At 32.0% G+C, this 22295-nt stretch overlaps 1 protein-coding gene and 1 pseudogene across 1 annotated transcript; one reads left to right on the top strand and one right to left on the bottom strand.

The window, feature by feature from the left end:
- Positions 1–6688: 6688 nt before the first annotated feature.
- LOC114181637 (DNA (cytosine-5)-methyltransferase 2-like) lies at positions 6689–13917 on the top strand. The gene is made up of 12 exons (XM_028068144.2): positions 6689–6928; positions 7528–9007; positions 9249–10752; positions 10952–11116; positions 11456–11654; positions 11751–11862; positions 11955–12102; positions 12191–12388; positions 12485–12763; positions 12850–13011; positions 13088–13306; positions 13517–13917. The coding sequence occupies exons 1-12, from the start codon at positions 6892–6894 to the stop codon at positions 13652–13654; spliced, it is 4641 nt and encodes a 1546-aa protein (XP_027923945.1). The 5' UTR covers positions 6689–6891; the 3' UTR covers positions 13655–13917.
- A 6906-nt stretch (positions 13918–20823) lies between these two features.
- On the bottom strand, positions 20824–22118 carry LOC114182593 (putative carboxylesterase 18 pseudogene; annotated as a pseudogene).
- Between the last annotated feature and the right edge of the window lie 177 nt (positions 22119–22295).

Genomic DNA, 22295 nt, shown 5'->3' with positions numbered 1-22295 from the left:
AGATATCTTTAAAATTCGTCAGTCCACAAAATTATGGTCTGTTCAGCCTGCCAACTCGTTGGACCATACACATAAGATGGGACGGGCTAACTTGCTGGCCCATTACATATGCAATAAAGTAAGGAAAGTTAGGTCTTCTTGTGTATTTTCCTTTTCTGAGATAGTGTGAAAGCTGAGAGTGTAAAGGTTTGGGCAGGCTGATTTATGAGTTTGAATATCTTTTGAACTTGTTAGCCCACAAGATTCTGGTCCACTCAACTTGTCAAATCGTCGGGCCACACAAATAAGGTAGGATGGGCCAACTTGTTGGCCCATTACATATGCAATAAAGTAAGGAAAGTTAGGTCTTCTTGTGTACTTTTCTTTTCTGAAATAGTGTGAAAGCTGGGAGTATAAAGGTTTGTGCGGCTAGAACTATGAGACTGTGAACTTGAATCCCTCCCACTCATCTTCTTCTCATAATTCAAATCTCATATAATCCAACCCGATATTCTTTTAAGACGAGCAATAACACCACAAATTTATATTATGATTTTTGTTGATTTTCCTTGCATTTGACATTGTCAATTCTTCTCTGCATATAATTTGATCCATTTTGACACCTTATTTAAATAAATATACATTAATGATACTCCTTAAATGCATAAACAAACTAAATAAAAGTATAAATATTTAAAACTTAAACATTTTAATTAAAAAATAAAAAATTAATTAAAATATTCCAAATACAATCTTAATAATTATACTTTTTATTTTATTCTTAAATTTGGTTTAAATAGATTCGTAATTTAAAGTTGAAATAAAAGCCCAACTGAATAAAATAACATAATACATATATATTTTTTACATTTCTTTTCTCAGTTGAAATTGATTATCGGTGAAAAAATGTATGATATGATTAAAATAGTTAGTCATGAATCAAAATATTTGGTCAAATCATAATTAGTTTTAACAAGAAATTATATAATCCTATAGTTAACGTAGATAATGGTACTTTATATAAAATTGAATACATAATTATATTAAAATGATAACAGTAAATAAAAAGAAAAAGTTGATACATTATTTTAAATATTAAAATTAGATGCATTGAATTTTCTAATATTTTAAAAAAATTAATGGGAAATTAAAATATTAGTTTATATATAATTTATGATTCTACGTGTTTGTTACTTTTTACTATAAGAGAAACTTTTTATGGTAGATGATGATCACCACAATGGATCCTTCAAGATACAACCTCAACTTCATAAAATTATCACTAATAAATACATTTAACAAATTAGTCTTTAACATTTAATTTTAATAATTAAAAATTATGAATCTTAAAAAAAAATGCAAAATTAGTTTTTACTAGTACGATTTATTTTTCAACTATCACTACAGTAACAATGTTAAATATAAAACAAGATAAGTTATCTCATCTTGCATTAATTTCAAAAGAATAAAATAGTGGAGTGTTGGATTAAATGTTTCTTAAGTGTTAACAAATAAAAAACTAATTGAATTAAAATAATTAAAATTACCATATAACCTGGTTAAATGATTAAGCTTTATAGATAGTTTTAAATGTATTTATTAAATAACATTAATTTTTTTTTAGAATTTATCACAATTGTTTTTACGCGTTTTTTATGTGATGGTAAATAATAAAGTAATTTATTTATTTATTTTATTTAAACTAAGTTAAAAAGTTAATTTAATGAAATATTTATTTTTTATATTATAGAACTTTAAATATATGGATGATAAAGTTGGTTGGGTCTTAAGTGTCGGTTTATCAACCCAATTGATCTATGGTAAGTTTGAATATCTTTTGAACTCGTCAGCCCACAAGATTTTGGCCCGCTGAACTTGCCAACTCGTTAATCCACACAAATAAGGTGGGACGGGCCAACTTGCTAGCCTGTTACATATGTAATAAAGCAAGGAAAGTTAGCTTTTCCTGCATACTTTCCTTTACTGAGATAGTGTGAAAACTGAGAGTGAAAAGGTTTGGGTCACCAGATCTGATCTGTTCTGACCTTTTTTGAAAAGTGTGAAAGTTGAGTGTAAAAGCCCACAAGATTTTGGCCCGCTGAACTTGCCAACTCGTCAGTCCACACAAATAAGGTGGGACGGGCCAACTTGCTGGCCTGTTACATTTGTAATAAAGCAAGGAAAGTTAGGTCTTCCTGCATACTTTCCTTTACTGAGATAGTGTGAAAACTGAGAGTGAAAAGGTTTGGGCCACCAGATCTGATGTGTTCTGACCTTTTTTGAAAAGTGTGAAAGTTGAGTGTAAAAGCTTGCGCTGCCAGATCTGCTGTGTTCTGACCTTTTTTGAAAAGTGTGAAAGTTGGGTGTAAAAGCTTGCGCTGCCAGATCTGCCAGACTGTGAACTGGAATCCCTCCCACCAATCTTCTTCTCATAATTCAAATTTGATCTTATCTCATCACTTCCCATAATCTTTTAGGTCATAACAAAAAAGTGGAACAACTACACCAACAACTTCATATTCTTATCCTTGTTGATTTTTCTTGCATTTGACATTGTCAATTCTTCTTGCTTCTAATTTGACCAGTTTTAATACTCTATTTAAATAAATATACATCAATGATACTCCTACTCCTTAAATGCAGAAACAAATTAAATAAAATTATAAATATTTAAAACTAAACTACTTTAATTAAGAACTTAAAAAAATTAATTAAATATTACAAATACAATCTTAAATAATTACACTTTTTATTTTATTCTTATATTTGGTTTAAATAGATTCATAACTTAAAGTCGATATCAAAGCTTAAACGAATAAAATAACATTATATATATATATATATAATTTATTTTCTCAGTTGAAATTGATTATCGATAAAAAAAGTGTATGCTATGATTAAAATAGTTAGTCATGATTCAAAATATTTGGACAAATCATAATTAATTTTAACAAGTAATTATATAACTCTATAGTTAACGTGGATAATGATAGATTATATAAAATTGAATACATAATCATATTAAAATGATTACTGTAAATAAAATAACCAAAAAGTTGATACATAGTTTTAAATATTATAAAATTAGACGCTTTAAATTTATAATATTTAAAAACAATTAATGGAAAATTAAAATAATATTTTTAAATATAATTTATAATTCTATGTCTTTTTAACAACTAATTTGATTGTCGAAAATTTTTGTGCGGTAGATGACCATTACAATGAATCCTTGAAGATACAACCTCAACTTCATAAAATTATCATCATTTTTTGTTCACCGCGCGATAACTGTGCTTCCAAGAATTTTAACATTTCAAAATTGGTTTTATTTATGTTTTGTATATTTGTCTACACACATATTAACTAGTTTTAACAATATTTTTATTTCACATAAGATATAATAAACCAATAGATACATTTAAGAAATTAGTCTTTAACTTATAATTTTAATACTTAAAAATTATGAATCTTAAAAAATTCAAAACTAGTTTTTACTTTAAGATTTCTTTTTCAACTATTTGTTAGTGTTAAATATGAAACAAAATTAGTTATTTTAGCTTTTGATTGATTTTAAATAAATAAAATAGTAGAGTACATCTTAAATGTTAACAAATTCAAAATTAATTGAATTAAAATAATTAAAGTTACCTTATAAATTTGTTAAATGATTAAACTTTATAGATAGTTTTTAAATGTGTTTATTAAATAACATTAAAAAGTAATTACAAATTTTTACAATTGTTTTTACATTTTTTTGTGTGTGACGTTTTACTCTATGCAACAAACTAATAATTGTAATTTATTTATTAATTTCATTTAAACTAAATTAAAAATTTATTTTGCTAAAATATTTATTTTTATATTAAAGACCTTTAAATATATGGATGATAAAGTGGATTAAATCAGTCTGTCAACCCAACTTATTAAAGGTAAGTTTGAACATCTTTTAAACTTGTTAGTTCATAAGAATTTGGTTTGATCAGCCCGTCAACTCGTCGGGCCACACATAAGATGAGATAGACTAACTTGTTGATCCTTTACATATTCAACAAAACAAGGAAAGTTAGGTCTTCCTGTATACTTACCTTTTATTAGAGAGTGTGAAAGTTGAGAGTGTAAAGACTTGCATTGCAAAAACTAGGAGACTGTGAACTCGAATTCCTCTCACCTATCTTCTCATAATCCAAATTTCATCACATCCATATATTTTTAGGAGGGAGCAAAATAGTGGAGCACTCACACCAACAAATTCGTATTTTGGTTTTTATTGATTTTCCTTACATCTGGCTTTGTCAATTCCTCTTGCATGTAATTTGGTTCATTAATTTGGACAACGTATTTAAATATACATTAATGATACTTCTTAAATGCAAAAACAAACTAATTAAATTATAAATATTTTAAACTAAATCAATTTACTTACAAAAAATAATAAAAATATTTCAAATACATTAATTTATTATTATCCTTTTTATTTTATTGTTAGATATGGTTTAAATAGATTCGTAATTTAAAGTCCAAATCAAAGCCTAACTAAATAATATAACATAATATATATATATATTTCTTATATTTATTCTCTCAGTCGAAATTGATTATCGATAAAAAAAATGTAAGATATGATTAAATTAGTTAGTCATGATTCAAAATATTTGGACAAATCATAATTAGTTTTAACAAGTAATTATATAATCCTATAATTAACGTTGATAATGATATTTTAAATAAAACTGGATACATAATTATATTAAAATGATTACAGTAAATAAAATAACAAAAAAGTTGATACATGATTTTAAATATTATAAAATTATATGCTTTAAATTTTCTAATATTTTTATTTCACATAATATATAATATACCAATAAATACATTTAACAAATTAGTCTTTAACTTTTAATTTTTATAATTAAAAATTATGAATCTTAAAAAAAAATTGCAAAACTAGTTTTTTACTAGAACGATTTCTTTTCCAACTATCACTACAATAACAATGTTAAATTAAAACAAGATTAGTTATATGATATTGCATTAATTTCAAAAGAATAAAATGGTAGAGTGTTGGATAAAATGTTTCTTAGGTGTTAACAAATAAAAAATTAATGAATTAAAATAATTAAAGTTACCTTATAACCTGGTTAAATGATTGAGCTTTGTAATAGTTTTTAAATGTCTTTATTAAATAACATTAAAAAATATTTAAAATTCATCACAATTGTTTTTACATGTTTTTTTGCGATGGTTTACTTTGAAATAATAAAAGTAATTTATATATTTATTTTATTTAAATTAAGTTAAAAGGTTAATTTAATGAAATATTTATTTTTATATTACATACCTTTATGGATGATAAAGTGGGTTGGATCTTATAGGCCAGTCCGTCAACCCAACTGATTTATGGTAAGTTTTGATATCTTTTGAGTTCATCAGCCCATAAGATTTTGGCCCGTTTAGCCTGTCAACTTGTCGGGCCACACAGATAAGGTGGGACAGGCCAACTTGCAGGCCCATTACATATGCAATAAAACAGGGAAAGTTAGGTTTTCCTGCATAGTTTCCTTTTCTGAGATAGTGTGAAAGCTGTGAGTGAAAAGGTTTGTGCCGCCAGATCTGCTGTGTACTTACCTTTTTTGAAAGAGTGTGAAAGTTGAGTGTAAAGGCTTGCGCAGCCAGAGCTGCAAGACTGTGAACTGAAATCCCTCAGACCCATCATCTACTCATAGTCTGAACTTATCCCATCCATCTTATGTTCATAGTTCAAATCTCATCCACCCCATCTTCCTCATCTTCTTAGTACAGAGAAAAAGAGTAGAACAAGTTCGTATTCTAGATTCTACTCATAGTTCAAATCTCATCCCACCTGATCTTCTTAGTACAATAAAAAAGAGCAGAGGAAGACCTAGAGGTTTGTATTCTGGATTTTGTAGATTTTTCTTACATTTGGTTTTGTCCATTTCTCTTTTTGCATGTGATTTGTCCCCTCTTGACATCCTGTTTAAATAAGTAAACATTAATTACATACCTTAATTACAAAAACAAACTAAATAAAACTATAAATATTTAAAGTTAAAAAATAAGTTAACAGTTTTTTATAATTATGCTTTTTATTTTATTCTAGATTTGGGATAAACATAACTTTCTGTTTTGTTTATTATTTTTTACTCCGTTTAAATTAATTACCCATTAAAAAAATGTAAGATGTAATTAAATTAGTTAATCATTATTTAAAACATTTGGACAAATCATTAAGTAACTATATAATCCTATAACTAAAATAGAAAATGATATTTGATAAAAAACGTAATACATAAATTATATAAAATAAAAACATGATTATACTGAATAAAATAATAAAAAAGTTGATACATAGTTTTAAATATTATTAAATTAGATGCTTTAAATATAATATTTAAAAAACATAATGCGTTATTATATTAATATTTTTATATATAATTTATAACGGTTAATTTAAAAATTCATAATGACCATTTTTAATTTTTGTAATCATTTTTGTATGTTTAAAAAAAAATATAAATTAAAAAGTGAAAATTTATGAACAAATTATAAGGTACTTATTTATTAAAAAGATAATTATTATAAAAATCATGATAAAAAAATAAAAATTCAAACTTTTTTTATCATCTAATCTTGGTAATGACGAAATGAAAATTTAAAAGGGATGTGGACATTCTTTTCCATTTATTCATTTGTTTTTTCTAAGGTTTTAGTAGTTTGAGGGATCATGGGCGCCAAAAAAACCCTCCTTTCCCATATTTTCATCCCCGCCAAAAGCAATACCCTGAATTGAAAAAAGTCACCTTGAAATAACCTCATAAGATTTTTCAGACACAGTGAGTGTCATAAAACACAAACCATTTGTAAGAAAAATAAAATTAGAGGATTCAAGATATGGGTTGTGCTTCTCTTCTGGATTCCTCAGAACCAGGTCTTAACCATTTTATTGTTTTCCTTAATATTCTGTTTGATTTCATTTTACTGTCTTTTGGTTCTGTGTCTAGTTGACTACTACTGTCTCGGGTGCGAATTTTGGTCTCATAGCATGCATATTCTTTTTTCTGTATTATTGATTTCACAATTGATTTTACCCCTTTTTCATTACCATTTGTAGAAACTGTTTCAGATACCATTTTTGTTTTCGTGTCACTGTTTAGAAGGGGATGTTGTTTCTCATATCACAAGATTTTAAGTGTTATGTTAGTTCATAATTGATTTTTTTTCAAATATCTATTTCCGATTTTTAGGGATTTTTGTGTGAAATATTCGATCTTTTGACTTTATCATGATTCTGACTTTGGCTAAGAGACTATATAGCAGATTTGACCTTGGCCCATGTTGATAATTTCTGTGGGTAGATTTCATATTAGAGAAATTTATTGTTTCTTTAATCATGTTCTGCCATCAATGCAGTGATCATGTTAAGGCACTTATTGATGTACGACTTGTCTGATTGACCTTTGTTGTTGTCTTTATAGTTGTTATTTTCTCTGTAAATTTCTCATTATGTTTTTCTGGTGTTTGAATTAGGTGTGAAGAACACCAAGGGTAAACAGGATTTTGCTCTTTCCAAAGGAGAAGGAGAAGTTATGGCTAAAAACAAACAAAAGAAACGAAGTTTGGCAGAGAGCGGTGAGCAGGCTCCAGCTCCACGCAAAATGCCAAAACGTGCCGCAGCGTGTAAAGATTTGAAAGAGAAATCCTTTTCAATATCGGATAAGTCTTGTCTCATTGAAACAAAGAAGGATCAGACTGTAGATGAAGAAATTGTAGCTGTCAGTATGACTGCTGGACAAGATGATGGTCGCCCAAATAGACGAATTACAGAGTTTATCCTTCATGATCAAGAGGGTAAAGCACAACATCTTGAGATGCTTGAATTTATCGATTTATATATTACTGGAGTTGTATTGCCGCTTGAAGCAAGCACAGGCAAGAAAAGAGAGAAAGGGGTTAAGTGTGAAGGATTCGGTCGTATTGAATCTTGGGACATATCTGGATATGAAGATGGTTCTCCAGTGATATGGATTTCCACTGATGTTGCTGATTATGATTGTCAGAAACCTGCTGCTAGTTACAAAAAGTTTTATGATTTTTTCTTTGAAAAGGCTCGTGCATGTGTTGAGGTATATAAAAAACTTACAAAGTCCTCGGGGGGTGACCCTAGTATAAGTCTTGATGAGCTACTCGCTGGCATGGCACGGTCTATGAGTGGTAGCAAATGCTTTTCTGGAACTGCATCTATAAAGGATTATGTTATTTATCAGGGTGATTTCATTTATGAGCAACTCATTGGTTTGGACATGACATCCAAGACAAATGACATGATGTTTGCAGATATCGCTGCTCTTATTGCTCTTAGAGATGAGGCTAAGAAGCAGGATGCATATATGCATTTAATGCCCTCAAATGGGAGTTTAAGGATTGGCTCAGGAAGTGGAGATGAAGAAAACAAGAATCAGATGGATTCTGATTCACCAAATGTTAAAAAAAAAGATTCAAAGTTAGCACGGTTGCTCCAAGAAGAAGAGTATTGGAAATCTCTGAAGCAGCCGAAAAATCACAAATCAAGCAAATACTATATCAAAATTAATGAAGATGAAATTGCCAATGATTATCCTCTCCCTGCTTTTTACAGAACCTCTCTTCAAGAAACAGACGAGTTTATAATTTGTGGTGATGACTATGACCAGTATAATGTTGATGATCTTCCTCGAAACATACTTCATAATTGGTCTTTATACAATTCAGACGCAAGATTGGTTTCCTTGGAACTTCTTCCTATGAAACCTTGTTCGGACATGGATGTTGCAATCTTTGGTTCAGGTGTAATGAAATTAGATGATGGAAGTGGGTTCCATCTTGAAACTGAGGTTGGCCAATCTTCTTCCACTAGTTCAGAACCACAGACTTTTGATGGAATACCAATTTATCTGAGTGCCATAAAGGAATGGATGATAGAATTTGGATCATTGATGATTTTCATATCCATCCGAACAGATATGGGCTGGTATGATGCCTCTTGTCCAAATATTGTTTATGTTTCCAATGAACCTGTTAGCAAACTGTCAAATACAATATGTTGTAACCAAATTGTCTCAAAAAAGCTGTTTGGATGATCTTGTCATATCTTATTAATGAAACATATGTGAATACTGTATATAACTTCATCTAATAATAATCTTGTTCTAAATAAATACAATTAGTATGTAGAATGACAACCAGACTCATTCATACGTCACTTTTTTCAGGTACAGACTTGGTAAACCAGCAAAGCAGTATGCTCCTTGGTATGAGACAGTGTTGAAAACTGCAAGGCTTGCTATAGCCATTATTACTTTACTGAAGGAACAGAGCCGAGTATCACGACTTTCCTTTGGAGATGTCATAAAAAAAGTATCTGAGTTTAGTCAGAATGATGGTTCTTACATTTCTTCTGATCCATTGGCTGTTGAGAGATATGTTGTTGTCCACGGACAGATTATTCTGCAACTTTTTGCAGTATTTCCTGATTCTGAGATCAGAAAGTGTCCATTTGTGACTGGTCTTGCAAACAAAATGGAAGAGCGACACCATACCAAATGGTTAGTGAAGAAGAAGAAAAATCAGCCAAGGATCGAAGCAAACTTAAATCCTAGAGCAGCTGTAGGTCTTGTTGTTTCCAAGAGGAAAGCTATGCAAGCGACAACAACAAAGCTAATCAATAGAATATGGGGAGAGTATTACTCAAACCACTTGGCAGAAAATCAAAAAGAGGGGGCTGTCAGTGAGTTAAAGGAAGAGGATGAATTGGAAGACCATGAGGAAAATGAAGATGAGGACAACGAAGAGGAGCCAATACTTTTGGATGGAACCTCGAAGAGGCATTCAGATTCAAAGCAAACCAAAACATTTTCGGGTAATGCTGAAATAACATGGGAAGGAAAACCTGAAGGGAAGACTAGTTCTGGATATCCTGTTTATAAGCAGGCAATAATTAATGGGGAAGTTATTTCTGTAGGAAAATTCGTGTTAGTGGAAGTTGATGGAGCAGATGAATTTCCAGACATGTATTGTGTTGAGTATATGTTTGAGTCGAAGAATGGAAGAAAAATGTTCCATGGTAGGATGATGCAGCATGGTTGTCATACTGTTATTGGCAATGCTGCTAATGAGAGAGAGGTGTTTTTGACTAATGAGTGTAGGGATCTGGGACTGCAGGATGTTAAGCAAACAGTTGTTGTAAATATTCGAAAAAGGCCTTGGGGGCATCAGCATCGAAAGGATAATGCCATTGCTGATAGGGCTGACAGGGCTAGAGCAGAAGAAAGGAAGAAGAAAGGACTACCTACTGAATATTATTGTAAAAGCCTGTACTGGCCTGAAAGAGGCGCTTTCTTTAGCCTTCCATTTGATACTTTGGGTCAAGGCTCTGGTATTTGCTCCTCTTGCAAAATACACGACGATGAAAAGGCGAAGAATATTTTCAATGTAAATTCCTCCAAGTCTGGTTTCCTATTTAAAGGAATCGAGTATTCCCTTAATGATTTTGTTTATGTAAGTCCCTTTGAATTTGAGGAAAAGATCGAGCAAGGAACTCATAAGAGCGGCAGGAATGTGGGACTGAAAGCTTATGTTGTGTGTCAAGTGCTAGAGATTGTGCTTAAAATGGAAATAAAACATCCAGAAATAAAATCTACACAAGTCAAAATCAGGAGGTTCTATCGACCAGAAGATGTATCAAATGAGAAGGCATACTGCTCTGATATACAGGAGGTATAAGCTATAAGTCTTACATAGCATGATTATGTGAATTTTATAATATTATTTTTCTTGAGTCATCCATGCTTCATCTGGCTGTAATAAGTGAACTGCTATTTGTGCATATTGCTGCTCTATTTCTACTATTGGTTCTACTTTGTGTATTTCATGTATAAGTTTTTGTACTGACTTGTATTTCATATTTATAATTCAGGTGTATTATAGTGATGAAACGCATATAATCTCAGTAGATTCAATAGAAGGGAAATGTGAAGTCCGAAAGAAGAGTGATATTCCTGAACAAAGTGCCCCCGGAATGTTCCAAAATGTATTTTTCTGCGAGCTCTTGTATGATCCTGCCACTGGGTCACTGAAAAAGGTATTGCGTATTTGTACCTAATATACAAGCAGGCAATATGCTTGTTAATCCAGTGGATAAGTCTTCCAATATGTTGATATTTATGATATAGAGTCTACGATTTACTATTGGCTAGCAATGATTGCTTTATGGATTGTTGTGTAGATTAAAATTCAATCCAAAAGTTTTAAGTCATTGTAAATGCTTTATATAAATCTTCTATCTGTCGTTATATTTTGTGATTGAAATAAAAGGTTTTAGTTTAGCATAAGATAAAGACTATCGTCATCATTATTATTTTTCATGACATCAATTTCACATTCGGTAATTAACTATTATTTTTTTTCAATTACTTGACAGTTGCCAGCTCACATAAAAGTAAAATATTCAACTGGACGAACATCAGATGCTGCTACTAGAAAGAGAAAAGGAAAATGTAAAGAGGGAGATGACGATTCAGAGTCTTCTAAGGAGGGAAAAACATTAAATGAAAAACGTTTAGCCACCTTGGACATTTTTGCTGGTTGTGGTGGTTTATCAGAGGGGTTGGAGCAGTCAGGTAATCTTAACTACGTTATTATAGCAAGAAGAAAACCATATTGTATCTGCTACCAATGCATAATATAACGTGTATTTTATTGCTAAAATGGTTCAGGTGTTTCATCAACTAAATGGGCTATCGAGTATGAAGAGCCTGCTGGTGATGCATTTAAAGCTAATCATCCTGATGCTTTAGTCTTTATTAACAATTGCAATGTTATTCTTAGGTAAATAATCCCATTCAGTTAACTGTTCCAGGCCTAAATGTTGAATGGTGTCGAACCTGTTTAAGTGACTTGGTTGATTTTTTGTAATGTAGGGCTGTAATGGAGAAGTGTGGGGACATAGATGATTGTATCTCAACGACTGAGGCTGCAGAGTTGGCTGCAAAGCTTGATGAGAGTGAGAGAAGTAGTTTACCAATGCCTGGAGAAGTTGATTTCATAAATGGGGGTCCTCCATGCCAGGTCTCTCTAGCTGTTGACTTTTTTTGTATATTTTTCTGATGAATATATTATTGGGTAATTGTTCAATAATCTGTTGCTTTTGCTTCAGGGTTTCTCTGGGATGAATAGGTTTAACCAGAGCAGTTGGAGTAAAGTCCAGTGTGAGATGATATTGGCATTCTTATCCTTTGCTGATTATTTCCGGCCAAGATATTTCTTATTGGAGAATGTGAGGAACTTTGTGTCTTTCAATAAAGGGCAGACATTCCGTTTAGCCTTGGCTTCACTTCTTGAGATGGGTTATCAGGTAAAATTGCTGCAACTTTCTTCCTTGAGTAATTGCATTCCTTTGAGAAATAGAACTTCGATGAACTAATAAATGTATGATTTACTTGTCCAAAAGGTGAGGTTTGGTATCCTTGAGGCTGGAGCATTTGGGGTTTCCCAATCAAGAAAAAGGGCATTCATATGGGCAGCCTGTCCTGATGATGTGCTTCCAGAGTGGCCAGAACCAATGCATGTATTTTCGGCCCCTGAGTTGAAGATCACATTATCTGAAAATGTTCATTATGCTGCTGTCCGTAGTACTGCAAATGGTGCTCCGTTACGTGCAATAACTGTTAAAGATACCATTGGTGATCTCCCAGCAGTGGGCAATGGAGCCTCAAAAGGAAACATGGAGGTATGTAAATAGGAAATATAAATGTCACATATTTTTCCATTCTTAAATTTTTCACTCACTATTTGCCTTTGTTTTATGTTGTGCAGTATCAAAATGACCCTGTATCATGGTTTCAAAAGAAAATTCGTGGTGAGATGATTGTCTTGACTGATCATATTTCCAAGGAGATGAACGAATTGAACTTGATTCGATGCCAGAAAATTCCCAAGAGGCCAGGTTGTGATTGGCGTGATCTTCCGCAGGAAAAGGTGGAGCTAAATTCTTACGAACTTTTAACACAGCAATTTGTGGCCTATCTAATCTGTGAAACCTTATGAAATGCAGGTAACATTGTCTAATGGACAAGTTGTTGATTTGATACCATGGTGCTTGCCCAACACGGCTAAGCGTCACAATCAATGGAAGGGACTATTTGGTAGATTGGATTGGCAAGGGAATTTCCCAACTTCCATTACAGACCCTCAACCAATGGGGAAGGTTGGAATGTGCTTCCACCCTGACCAAGATAGGATTCTTACTGTTCGTGAGTGTGCTCGATCTCAAGTAAGTTGATAACTCTTGGTTTGATAATTGAAATTTCTATTAGTTTTGAATTGTTACAGATAATTCTGGTCAAGTTTAATAGCAATATCCAACAAATTAGTTTCTATGATTAGCTAATGAGCATAATAATCCTTTATAGCTAATTACAAAACTCTCCTGCTTTGGTATAATCTATATAGCTAAGCATATTTTCATCTATAATGAATGCAGGGTTTTCCAGATAGCTATAAATTTTCTGGCAATATCATTCACAAGCACAGACAGATTGGTAATGCTGTGCCTCCTCCTCTGGCATTTGCATTAGGGAGGAAGCTGAAGGAAGCAGTGAACAGTAAGAACTCCAAATAGAAGATGGTTCTTATGTTCTTTCAAGATATTTGCATTGATCATTTGTTTGTCTTCCACTGGGGAACTGAATGGATAATGCTGCGAAGAGATCATTTTGTTTCAACTTGGATTTTCTTGATTAGTTTATGTTTCTGGGAATTACACGGCGGTGTATGTGTGACAATTGCGACAATTCTTGTGATTTTTATTTTTGAACTTGCTAGAAATAATCGACTTTGCTTTGAGCAGATTTGAACTACTAAATAAATAACTTTTCACGAAAATGATTCCTTGCAATACTCTCACAAATATTATATTTTTAGCATGGTTCTATTATTAGTTGTGATTCATGAAAAATTACAAATTTTGTTGGTTTTATTTTTTATTAAATAGTTTGGAACTTTAGTCTTCTTTTAATCGTATCCTGCGTTGCAGAAAGATTCATACATGAATTTTTTCCTGTCCTTACAAAATATCACCAATAAAACTTAGTAAGTCTACACTTTTACTTGTTGATGGGTTGGGATGGATTATTAGTGAGTATATGATATTTTTAATATGAATTCTTAACATAAATATAATTAGTTAATCTTATATTAATAATCCTTCCTACTTCAAATATATTAAGTTATCATCGCGGTGATCAATAATTTCATTTAAGAAATTGTTTGTTTTAAAATTTGAAATTTTATTACAATTTTATTATTAAAAATATTTTAAAATTTTTATGTGATTTTAATCTCAACTGCTAAACAATATACATACTAAAACAATAATATTTTAACATATATACCATAAAAATAAAAGTTAAAAAAAGAGAAGATTTTGAAATAAATATTTCCAAATTATACTAGACAATATAACAATAATCACACATTATCAACACCTTTATAATTTAGTTGCATTTCGTGTTAAAAATTTTCTATTACCATAACATGTAATTAATTAATGTGTCAAATTAGGCTTCTATTTCCATTCCACGTTTGATCAGTACTTATCTAGATACCAATCAAAATCTATTTCATTTGATGATATATAAATATTGAGTTACTTAAAAATAATCATTATTCAAGAAGTTCAAACATTCAGCTTATTTATATCTTGAAAAAATTATCTTAAGTATCATGATGAGAGACTACTATATGTTTTTATGATTATTTATTATTTAATACCTTGTAATAGTTGTTCTCAGTTTTTATGTTTTCTATTCTTCCATATCTTTAGGCTGTGTTTGTTTGGAGATATTTTCTGTAGACGAGGATTGAAAAGCGAGTGGAAGAGGCGTTCGTTTCGATAGATTTGGAGTGATATGCTGAGACGGATTTGTGGGAGAGAGAGTAACAACCATCTTCGATCAGATGAAGAGAAAAGAAGGGAAATAATGTATATTTATTATGCAATTACATGTTTGACCCTAATAAAGCATTTGATTTTGAAATAGAGATTTTGTGTGCTTGTCCACTAATGAAGGCACGTACTAGTTGGTGGTGGAGTTCAATGTGTTGCTACAATACTATGAAAAAAGTTAATTTATTTTATTTATTTTTGCAATTTATTTGTAGTATTAGATAAAAATTTTAAAAATAATTCTAATTAATACAAATATTAATTTATACTACTTATTACTTAAAGGGTAAAATGGTAATCTCACTTTTTTTATATATTAAAACATTTCTTTTATCTATCACATCAATCAAATTATTCCCAAACTCTCACAAACTTTACTTTCAAATTCATTCACAATCACCTCTAAATCCCTTCAAAAAAACAACACACATTTCACTCTCAAATTCATTCAAACCCATATCTCCCTCTCTCAAACCCATCTACCCAAGTGAACAAACCCTTAATGTTTGGTATTTTCCCATGTTTTCTCGATATGATAATGCACCAGCAACCCAAGTCCCAAAGTCTTATGAAAAAGTAGTGATGCATAAAAAGTACACATGCATAATTATTGCATGTAAAAGTAAAAAAACAATAATTAAACTTCTTGACGACAAAATGATTCATTGATTCATTTTCTTCTGTGTTCAGCTTCAGCAAAAACACAAAAACACAAGTGCTGTCGTGGTTTAAAACCTAATAAAGAAAAAACTTAGTAACTCTACATGTTTTTATATCAAAACTGATTTGGTGTTAGTGTTACACTTTTTAATGAATCATATACTTGTTGATTGATATTGGGATGGATTATTAGTGAATATATAATCTTTCTAATATATTTTTTATATAAATATTAGAAGGGGCAGTGGGACCTCCAAACTTTTTAAAACTTTTTTAAATTATATATTTTAAAATTATTTAAATTATATGTATTTTTTAAAATTAGGTAGTAGTATACTGAAAAATTAATAAAAATTAAATTAGGTATTTTTTTCGTATGTTGTTTTTTATAAAATAGAACATTTAATGTTAATAAATAATAAAATATAAAATCAAATTCAATAAAGAAAAATTATTAAGATATTTTTTGTTTTCTCATTTGTTGTCTTTTGAGTTTTTCACTATTCATCTCTTAGGCTTACATGTTTTCTTTTGTTACCGAAGAAAAAAAGAAGGCAAAAACTCATTATTTTTATGTTTATTTTTCATATCTTTTCTTCCATTCTTATGCTGTGTTCGTTTGTAGCGATAACATTGTTTACCGGAGTTACCGAAGATGAATAGTAAAAATGAACGTGTTTGTTTGAGGGTATCCTATGACATTTTATCATTTTGACCCTGTCACGTGCTTTTTCTTTTGCTTTGGTGCCAAAGATTTATCTTGAACTATGGACCTTCGTTGCCATTAAATATGACCCTTTGCGGGTTTGTGCGTGTTGGTGGAATCGTCATGAACCTTGGAAGTGAGAGAGCATACGTATTGAACTGTTGTGTTTTGTGCTTGAAGCTTTTCGACCTTAACATGTAGATGAGTTTTCTTCTCGGATGGTGGTAAAGGTCCATGTGTGTGAGAGCAGTGAAGCTTATGTATGTGTTGGTGGTTCAATGTGTGTAGGTGGAACATCAGTTAACCGATGTTGTGTGTGTTTAACTGGTGTGCTAACCGGTGTTTTGCGTGTGTGTAACCGATGTTGTGTGTGGTATTGTTTGTGTTATTGTTCAATATATTTTGAACTTGAAAACAAAAAAAAAAAGTAAAAATTTTAATTTCATTCTTAAATTCCAAGAATGTGTGTTATTATATCTTTTTACAATTTATTAAATTTTTATATTTTCAACTCATCCAATAATCATTTCATTTTATTTTTATCATCAAGGGTATTTTAGTAATCTTTAAATTCTATCTATTAAAACTTTTTTTAATCTATCCATAACTTAAATCACTCTCTAACTTTCACAAAGTTCATCTCTAAATCCACTCATTTACCCTCTAAATTTATTCAAAGAAACACACACATCCAACCATTCAAGTTCACCTAAATTCATCCCTACACTCTCTTTCAAATCCATCTTCTTATGATAATACACCCCTAAAGAAAAAAAAGGCAACCCTCTTGTCTCACTTAATAGTGAAATATTTGTTTAATATTTTACACTATTTTTTTTATCTCATGACCCTTTTGTATATTCTATTTTTATGAATATAGAAAAACAAGTAATGTATTATTTGATTTTTCATAACCGGTTTTTAATTGTGACATGATCATTATAGTTTTTTTAGCAATTATATGTCACAATTTTTTATTAGATTATGATAAATTATTTTTTAATCTTAAACTTCTTTTTTAAGTAGGTATATTGATGAAAAAAAATAAAAGAATAAATTCATTTTTTAAAAATTGATAAAAGAGAAAGTACAGGTGATGATGAAAACAAGATAATATGATTGCTCATCGCATAATAATGAAATGAAAGCTTATGAAGACTTTTGAATCAATTTATGCTCATTAATGAAATGGAAGATAAACATTTTGCAAATAATATGGTTATTTACGTTGAATAAACAATAGCTGAAAAATTTAGTTATGATTTAATTATTGATGAATTAAAAAATATGAAAAAACGATGAACAATCATTTAAAGATGTGTAATTTTGTTTATAGTTATAACTATTATAAATTATGTATTCTTTTTTATTAAATCAGTGACAATAATATTTAATATATAAATTTTTAGTATATTATTTTGTTTCTTAAAAAATTTAAGTCAAAATTCATCACTTGATAAAAAAAAAAATACTTAAAATGATTCTTATTCTGACTTCGTAAACAACATAAATCTCTTACACATATTGAAACAATAATATTTTAACATATAAAAGTAAAGAAGAAGAATTTTTTAAATAAATATTACCAAATTATATTAGACAATACAACGATAATCACACATTATCAACACTTCTATAATTACCCAACCATCTTAGTAGTATTTGATTACAATTTTTCTATTACCATAACATGCAATTACTTAACATGTCAAATTGTCCTTCTATTCACGTTCCACGTTTAGTCGGTATTTATCTATACACCAATAGATTTCATTTCTTGAAATGATATACAACTATTGAATATCATAAAATTTAATGATCCTCGTAGGATTTGTCGGCAATAAAATTGTGATAAAGTCATAAATTATATTACAATTGTAATGCCCCATTTAATTTAATGCTTAACGCCCCATTTAATTTAATGCGTAAATTGAAGGAAACGTCACACAGAGATAACAATGTAGCGTAGTCCTGGGATTCTAAATACAACCCCTACAAAAAAAACCGGGCACACCACGATGCCAAAGGAAAACTGAATACAAACCTAATAAAGAGTGTAGAGTAGAAATGCATAAAGTGATACATGGGCCATAGCCCTAAAGAAAACATGAAGAAAATAAGTCCAACCCAGATGGCTAAGCAGTGAAATCACCATTCCCTTGTTGGCCACGAGAACCTCGTCCATCTGCTCCCATCAATCAAATTGATGATCATCGCAAGAAAGAAGAACCACATACAAGACAACCATACAACAAACAGGGTAAGCTAGAGCCAACAATATTCTCATCATACAGTCAAATATACTTTCACCATCCAATATTCATACGACAACCAAGCATGTTATGACTTTTCAATCAATACACTACGACTCGACTCATCCGGATACGTATAACTTGGTCGGATTCAGCGGATGCCCGCACTTGTGGTGGATACCTCTGCTCGCCCCCGAGCTGCTCACCCCCGAGCTATGTGTTATAAGTGTTACGATGGATCAATTTTCCCTCACCACAAGGTTAGCCCTTAATGAATTTCAGGCCTCCTGCTACTCTCACCACAGGAGTCAGTCCGCTCTAGGTGAGACTAACTGACTCCTCAAAGTGTCAGGATGCAACCTTACCTTGAATCCTTACCTAGTTATACAGATGGAGCACCACCATGAACACCCACTAATAGGGGTCATAGAATTACGTTCTGACCACTGAAGCGCGACCCTAAAAGTCTCACATAGAGACCCCAAGGAATTATGCGCTGACACAGACAAAAATACGATTATACAGTCAAATAATATTCACCATACAATGATACATTCGTTATGTCAACCTTTAAAGCCGTTACCTTTCGCATTTCCAGATCCAACCCATTCCAACTCATCATAATCCACCCATGTACATAGAATCCAACTCATCTCATTATCATGCCACTTTAACAACACCAAACTCATTTATTTCACATGCCAATACTCATACCAAACCCATCATTTATAATTCATGAATCGTACCAAACTTACTTAATACTCCAGTACATACATATTTCTCATCATAACATTCATACTCAACCAATATCAATCATCAAAGAACCAACAAGCATCCAAACAGCACCCTGTCTCGCCTAGCCCCTTGCTCAGGCTGAAGGGTTTCGCTTAGGCGAGCCCCCTTCGCCTAGGCGAGGGCTCGAGAAATGGAGCAGAAACACACGCGAGATCTCGCTTAGGCGAGACCCCTCTCGCCTGGGCGAGATGCTCGCTCGCTCAAAATCACCGTGGGTCGCCTGGGCGACCCTTCGTGGCGAAACATTTAGGCGAGCCCCTATTAACCTCGCCTAGGCGAGACATGCCCGCTTAGGCGAGTTTAACAATCCTCGCCACTATTTTCTCCTGCAGTGGACAACATAGCAAACCGAACAATGATCCAATCATCTTATACATCCATAACAGTGCTCAAAATGCAATCAAACGCAAGACCAACACCAATAACCACAAACATTTCAAACATTTTGGAGGGTTCTAGCTTCCCTTACCTGGAAAGGGATTAAGGAAACTTTGGCAGCCAAGCGTGAGAACACAGCAGCTCAAGGAACGAACGGAGCAGATGGAGTAGGAAACAGCTTCGAGCTAGCTTGAAGATGGCAGGGACCTAACCCTAGCAGAGCTTTCTATGAGAGGGGGGGGGGGAAGAGATGACGGCTGAATTTGTGAGAATGAGAGAGTGGAAGCGTTAGTCAGATTAGGGTTCAGTTTTGTCACTTGGGCCAGCCCTAGGCCCAATTACAAGGGCAACCCTTTACTTTAGGACAGAATTTCATAAACAGAATTTTCATGAGCCTTACAACAATTCTCCATATAGTACAACAATTATATAAAAGTAGACCCAAGAGTTTCAATCACTATTTTTTTTTTGTAAAGAATAATTTCAAATTATTTATAAAGTTATTATTTTCCTAAACGTTCTTTAAAAACAAGTTATAAAAATAATCTCCTATTATACATTATTACAACCTTTAGTGTATAATATTTATGATTTCTTCTTGTTTTGTGCGACAAGATGAAATGGACCTAAAATATTGATAAAATGATTATTTCAAATACTATGAAATCTTCTTAATTAACATTTGAAATGGGTTAGAATAATTCTATTACTAAACTACAACAATCTTATTAAACAAAATTGTTTAAACTGGAAACAAAATTAATAAAGAGCTACATTAGAAATGGGGGTTGTAATTTACTTAAATTTTGTTATTAGTGTCATGTAACTAGCAGTTATTATTTAATTTAAAATGAAAAATAAATAAAGTTACTTTCTTAATTGAGTTTGATACATAGAGAATGAGTAACATGATAAATAAAATTTGAGTTTAAATTCTCTATTTTTTTTGTTGTACCTTCAAAAATACGCTGATAATCAATAATCTTAAAATATATTAAAATTATCTTTAAAGTACTAAAATAATATATTTTTAATGTTCAACAGAGGACAATACCAGCAAACTCAGCAAAGAAACCAGATTTATAAAATAAAATTTTCAAATTTTATTTTAGAGGTAAAAAATGAAAATCCTTTCATGGATCTACTAAAGTTATTTTTTCAATGTAGTCACTTTTATTTCTTTTATATCAACATAAGCTTCAATTCATGTTTGAGATTTGCTTGGTCACAAACTCCTTCAATCGAGAAAAGAAGAGACGAGCGAGGGGCAATTCAGGAAATAAGTAAAAACCATGAAATGCGTTTGGATAATCGACTAACTCTGCACCTTTTCCTGATTTCCTTAGCCACTCGTAATACTTCATTTGCCAATCACGTAACAGGTCAAGCCCACCCAAAAAAACAATCGTATTCGGGTAATCCAAGCCCGAAATATCCACCGTATTGGGCCCACTTACGTTAGCCGCTCCATGGTCGCGATCCGACCCGTTTGGCAGAAACACCTTCCAGTGCCAATCGGTCATTTTCAATGAAAGGACCGGAACCCGGTTTAATCGGAGTTCGGAACCAGTTCGTTCTTCCCCTCCGAAATACGGTTGAACCGAAACCAACCCGATAATTTTCACGGTTCGGAGCTTGTCTTCGCAAACCCGAACCGCCACGTGGTGTGCCAAGTTCGCACCCGCGCTATCACCCGCCAAAAAGCACTTGCTGACGTCAGCAATGCTTGGCAAAACGGTACTGTTTTGATCGAGGAATTTTAAGACGTCGTGGCCGTCGTCGTATTGGGAGGGGTAACGGTGTTCCGGGGTGAGGCGGTAGTCAACGGAGACAACAACGGCGTTAAGGGAGCGACAGAAGAGGCGACAAAAGGCGTCTATGGGAATTGAGGCTGCGTTGAAGAATGTGAAGGCGCCTCCGTGGAAATAGACGAAGACTGGGAGGGAGGCGGCAGAGACGGCGGAGGAGATGGAGGGGATGAAGAGGCGGAACCATAGGTTCCGTGATGGGTCGACGGTGACGTCGGAGGAGTAGACGCCGTTAACGACGTTGGGGTTGGGCGGGGCCTTGCGGTCAACGAGATTGAAGATGCGGCGGTTGAAGGTGCCGTTGGAGCGGCGAGAGGCGTCGCTGAGAGCGGAGAGGACGAAAATGGACAAGCGAACTTTCCATGGAAGGGTTAATTTGGTGGTTGCCATGGTTGGTTGGTGAGTCAACTCAGTTGGCTATTTCTAACAAGAGAGAATGGTGGTGAGATTCTATGACAATGTAATGAAGACTTTTGATATTCTTTTTCACAATAAATTACATTAACATATTTTCTTCGTATACTCTTATGTTACATGGACACAACTTCTCTAATGTTCTATATAAACCTTCCTTTTCTTTTAAAATATATATATATTTAAAAAGATTACATAGGAAGTGAAAGTGATGTTTAATGTTGTTTTATTTAATTTTAAAAAATAAAATTGACAAGATAAAAAAATATAAAATTTACAAAAGAGCGAGTTGTGCCGTAATT

This window comes from Vigna unguiculata, chromosome 4, assembly GCF_037176805.1.
Source record: "Vigna unguiculata cultivar grain cowpea cultivar isolate G323 ecotype 2 chromosome 4, ASM3717680v1, whole genome shotgun sequence".
NCBI lineage: Eukaryota > Viridiplantae > Streptophyta > Magnoliopsida > Fabales > Fabaceae > Vigna > Vigna unguiculata.
The sequence above is the reverse complement of the archived record's forward strand: the minus strand, read 5'-3'. Positions and strand labels throughout refer to the sequence as shown.

Excerpts from the sequence above, each read along its gene's own strand:
- LOC114181637 (XM_028068144.2), top strand. The coding sequence starts at position 6,892 with ATGGGTTGTGCTTCTCTTCTGGATTCCTCAGAACCAG. Across the intron at positions 6,929-7,527 it reads TCTGGATTCCTCAGAACCAG|GTGTGAAGAACACCAAGGGT; the intron begins GTCTTAACCATT and ends TGTTTGAATTAG. Across the intron at positions 12,764-12,849 it reads CCTCAAAAGGAAACATGGAG|TATCAAAATGACCCTGTATC; the intron begins GTATGTAAATAG and ends TATGTTGTGCAG.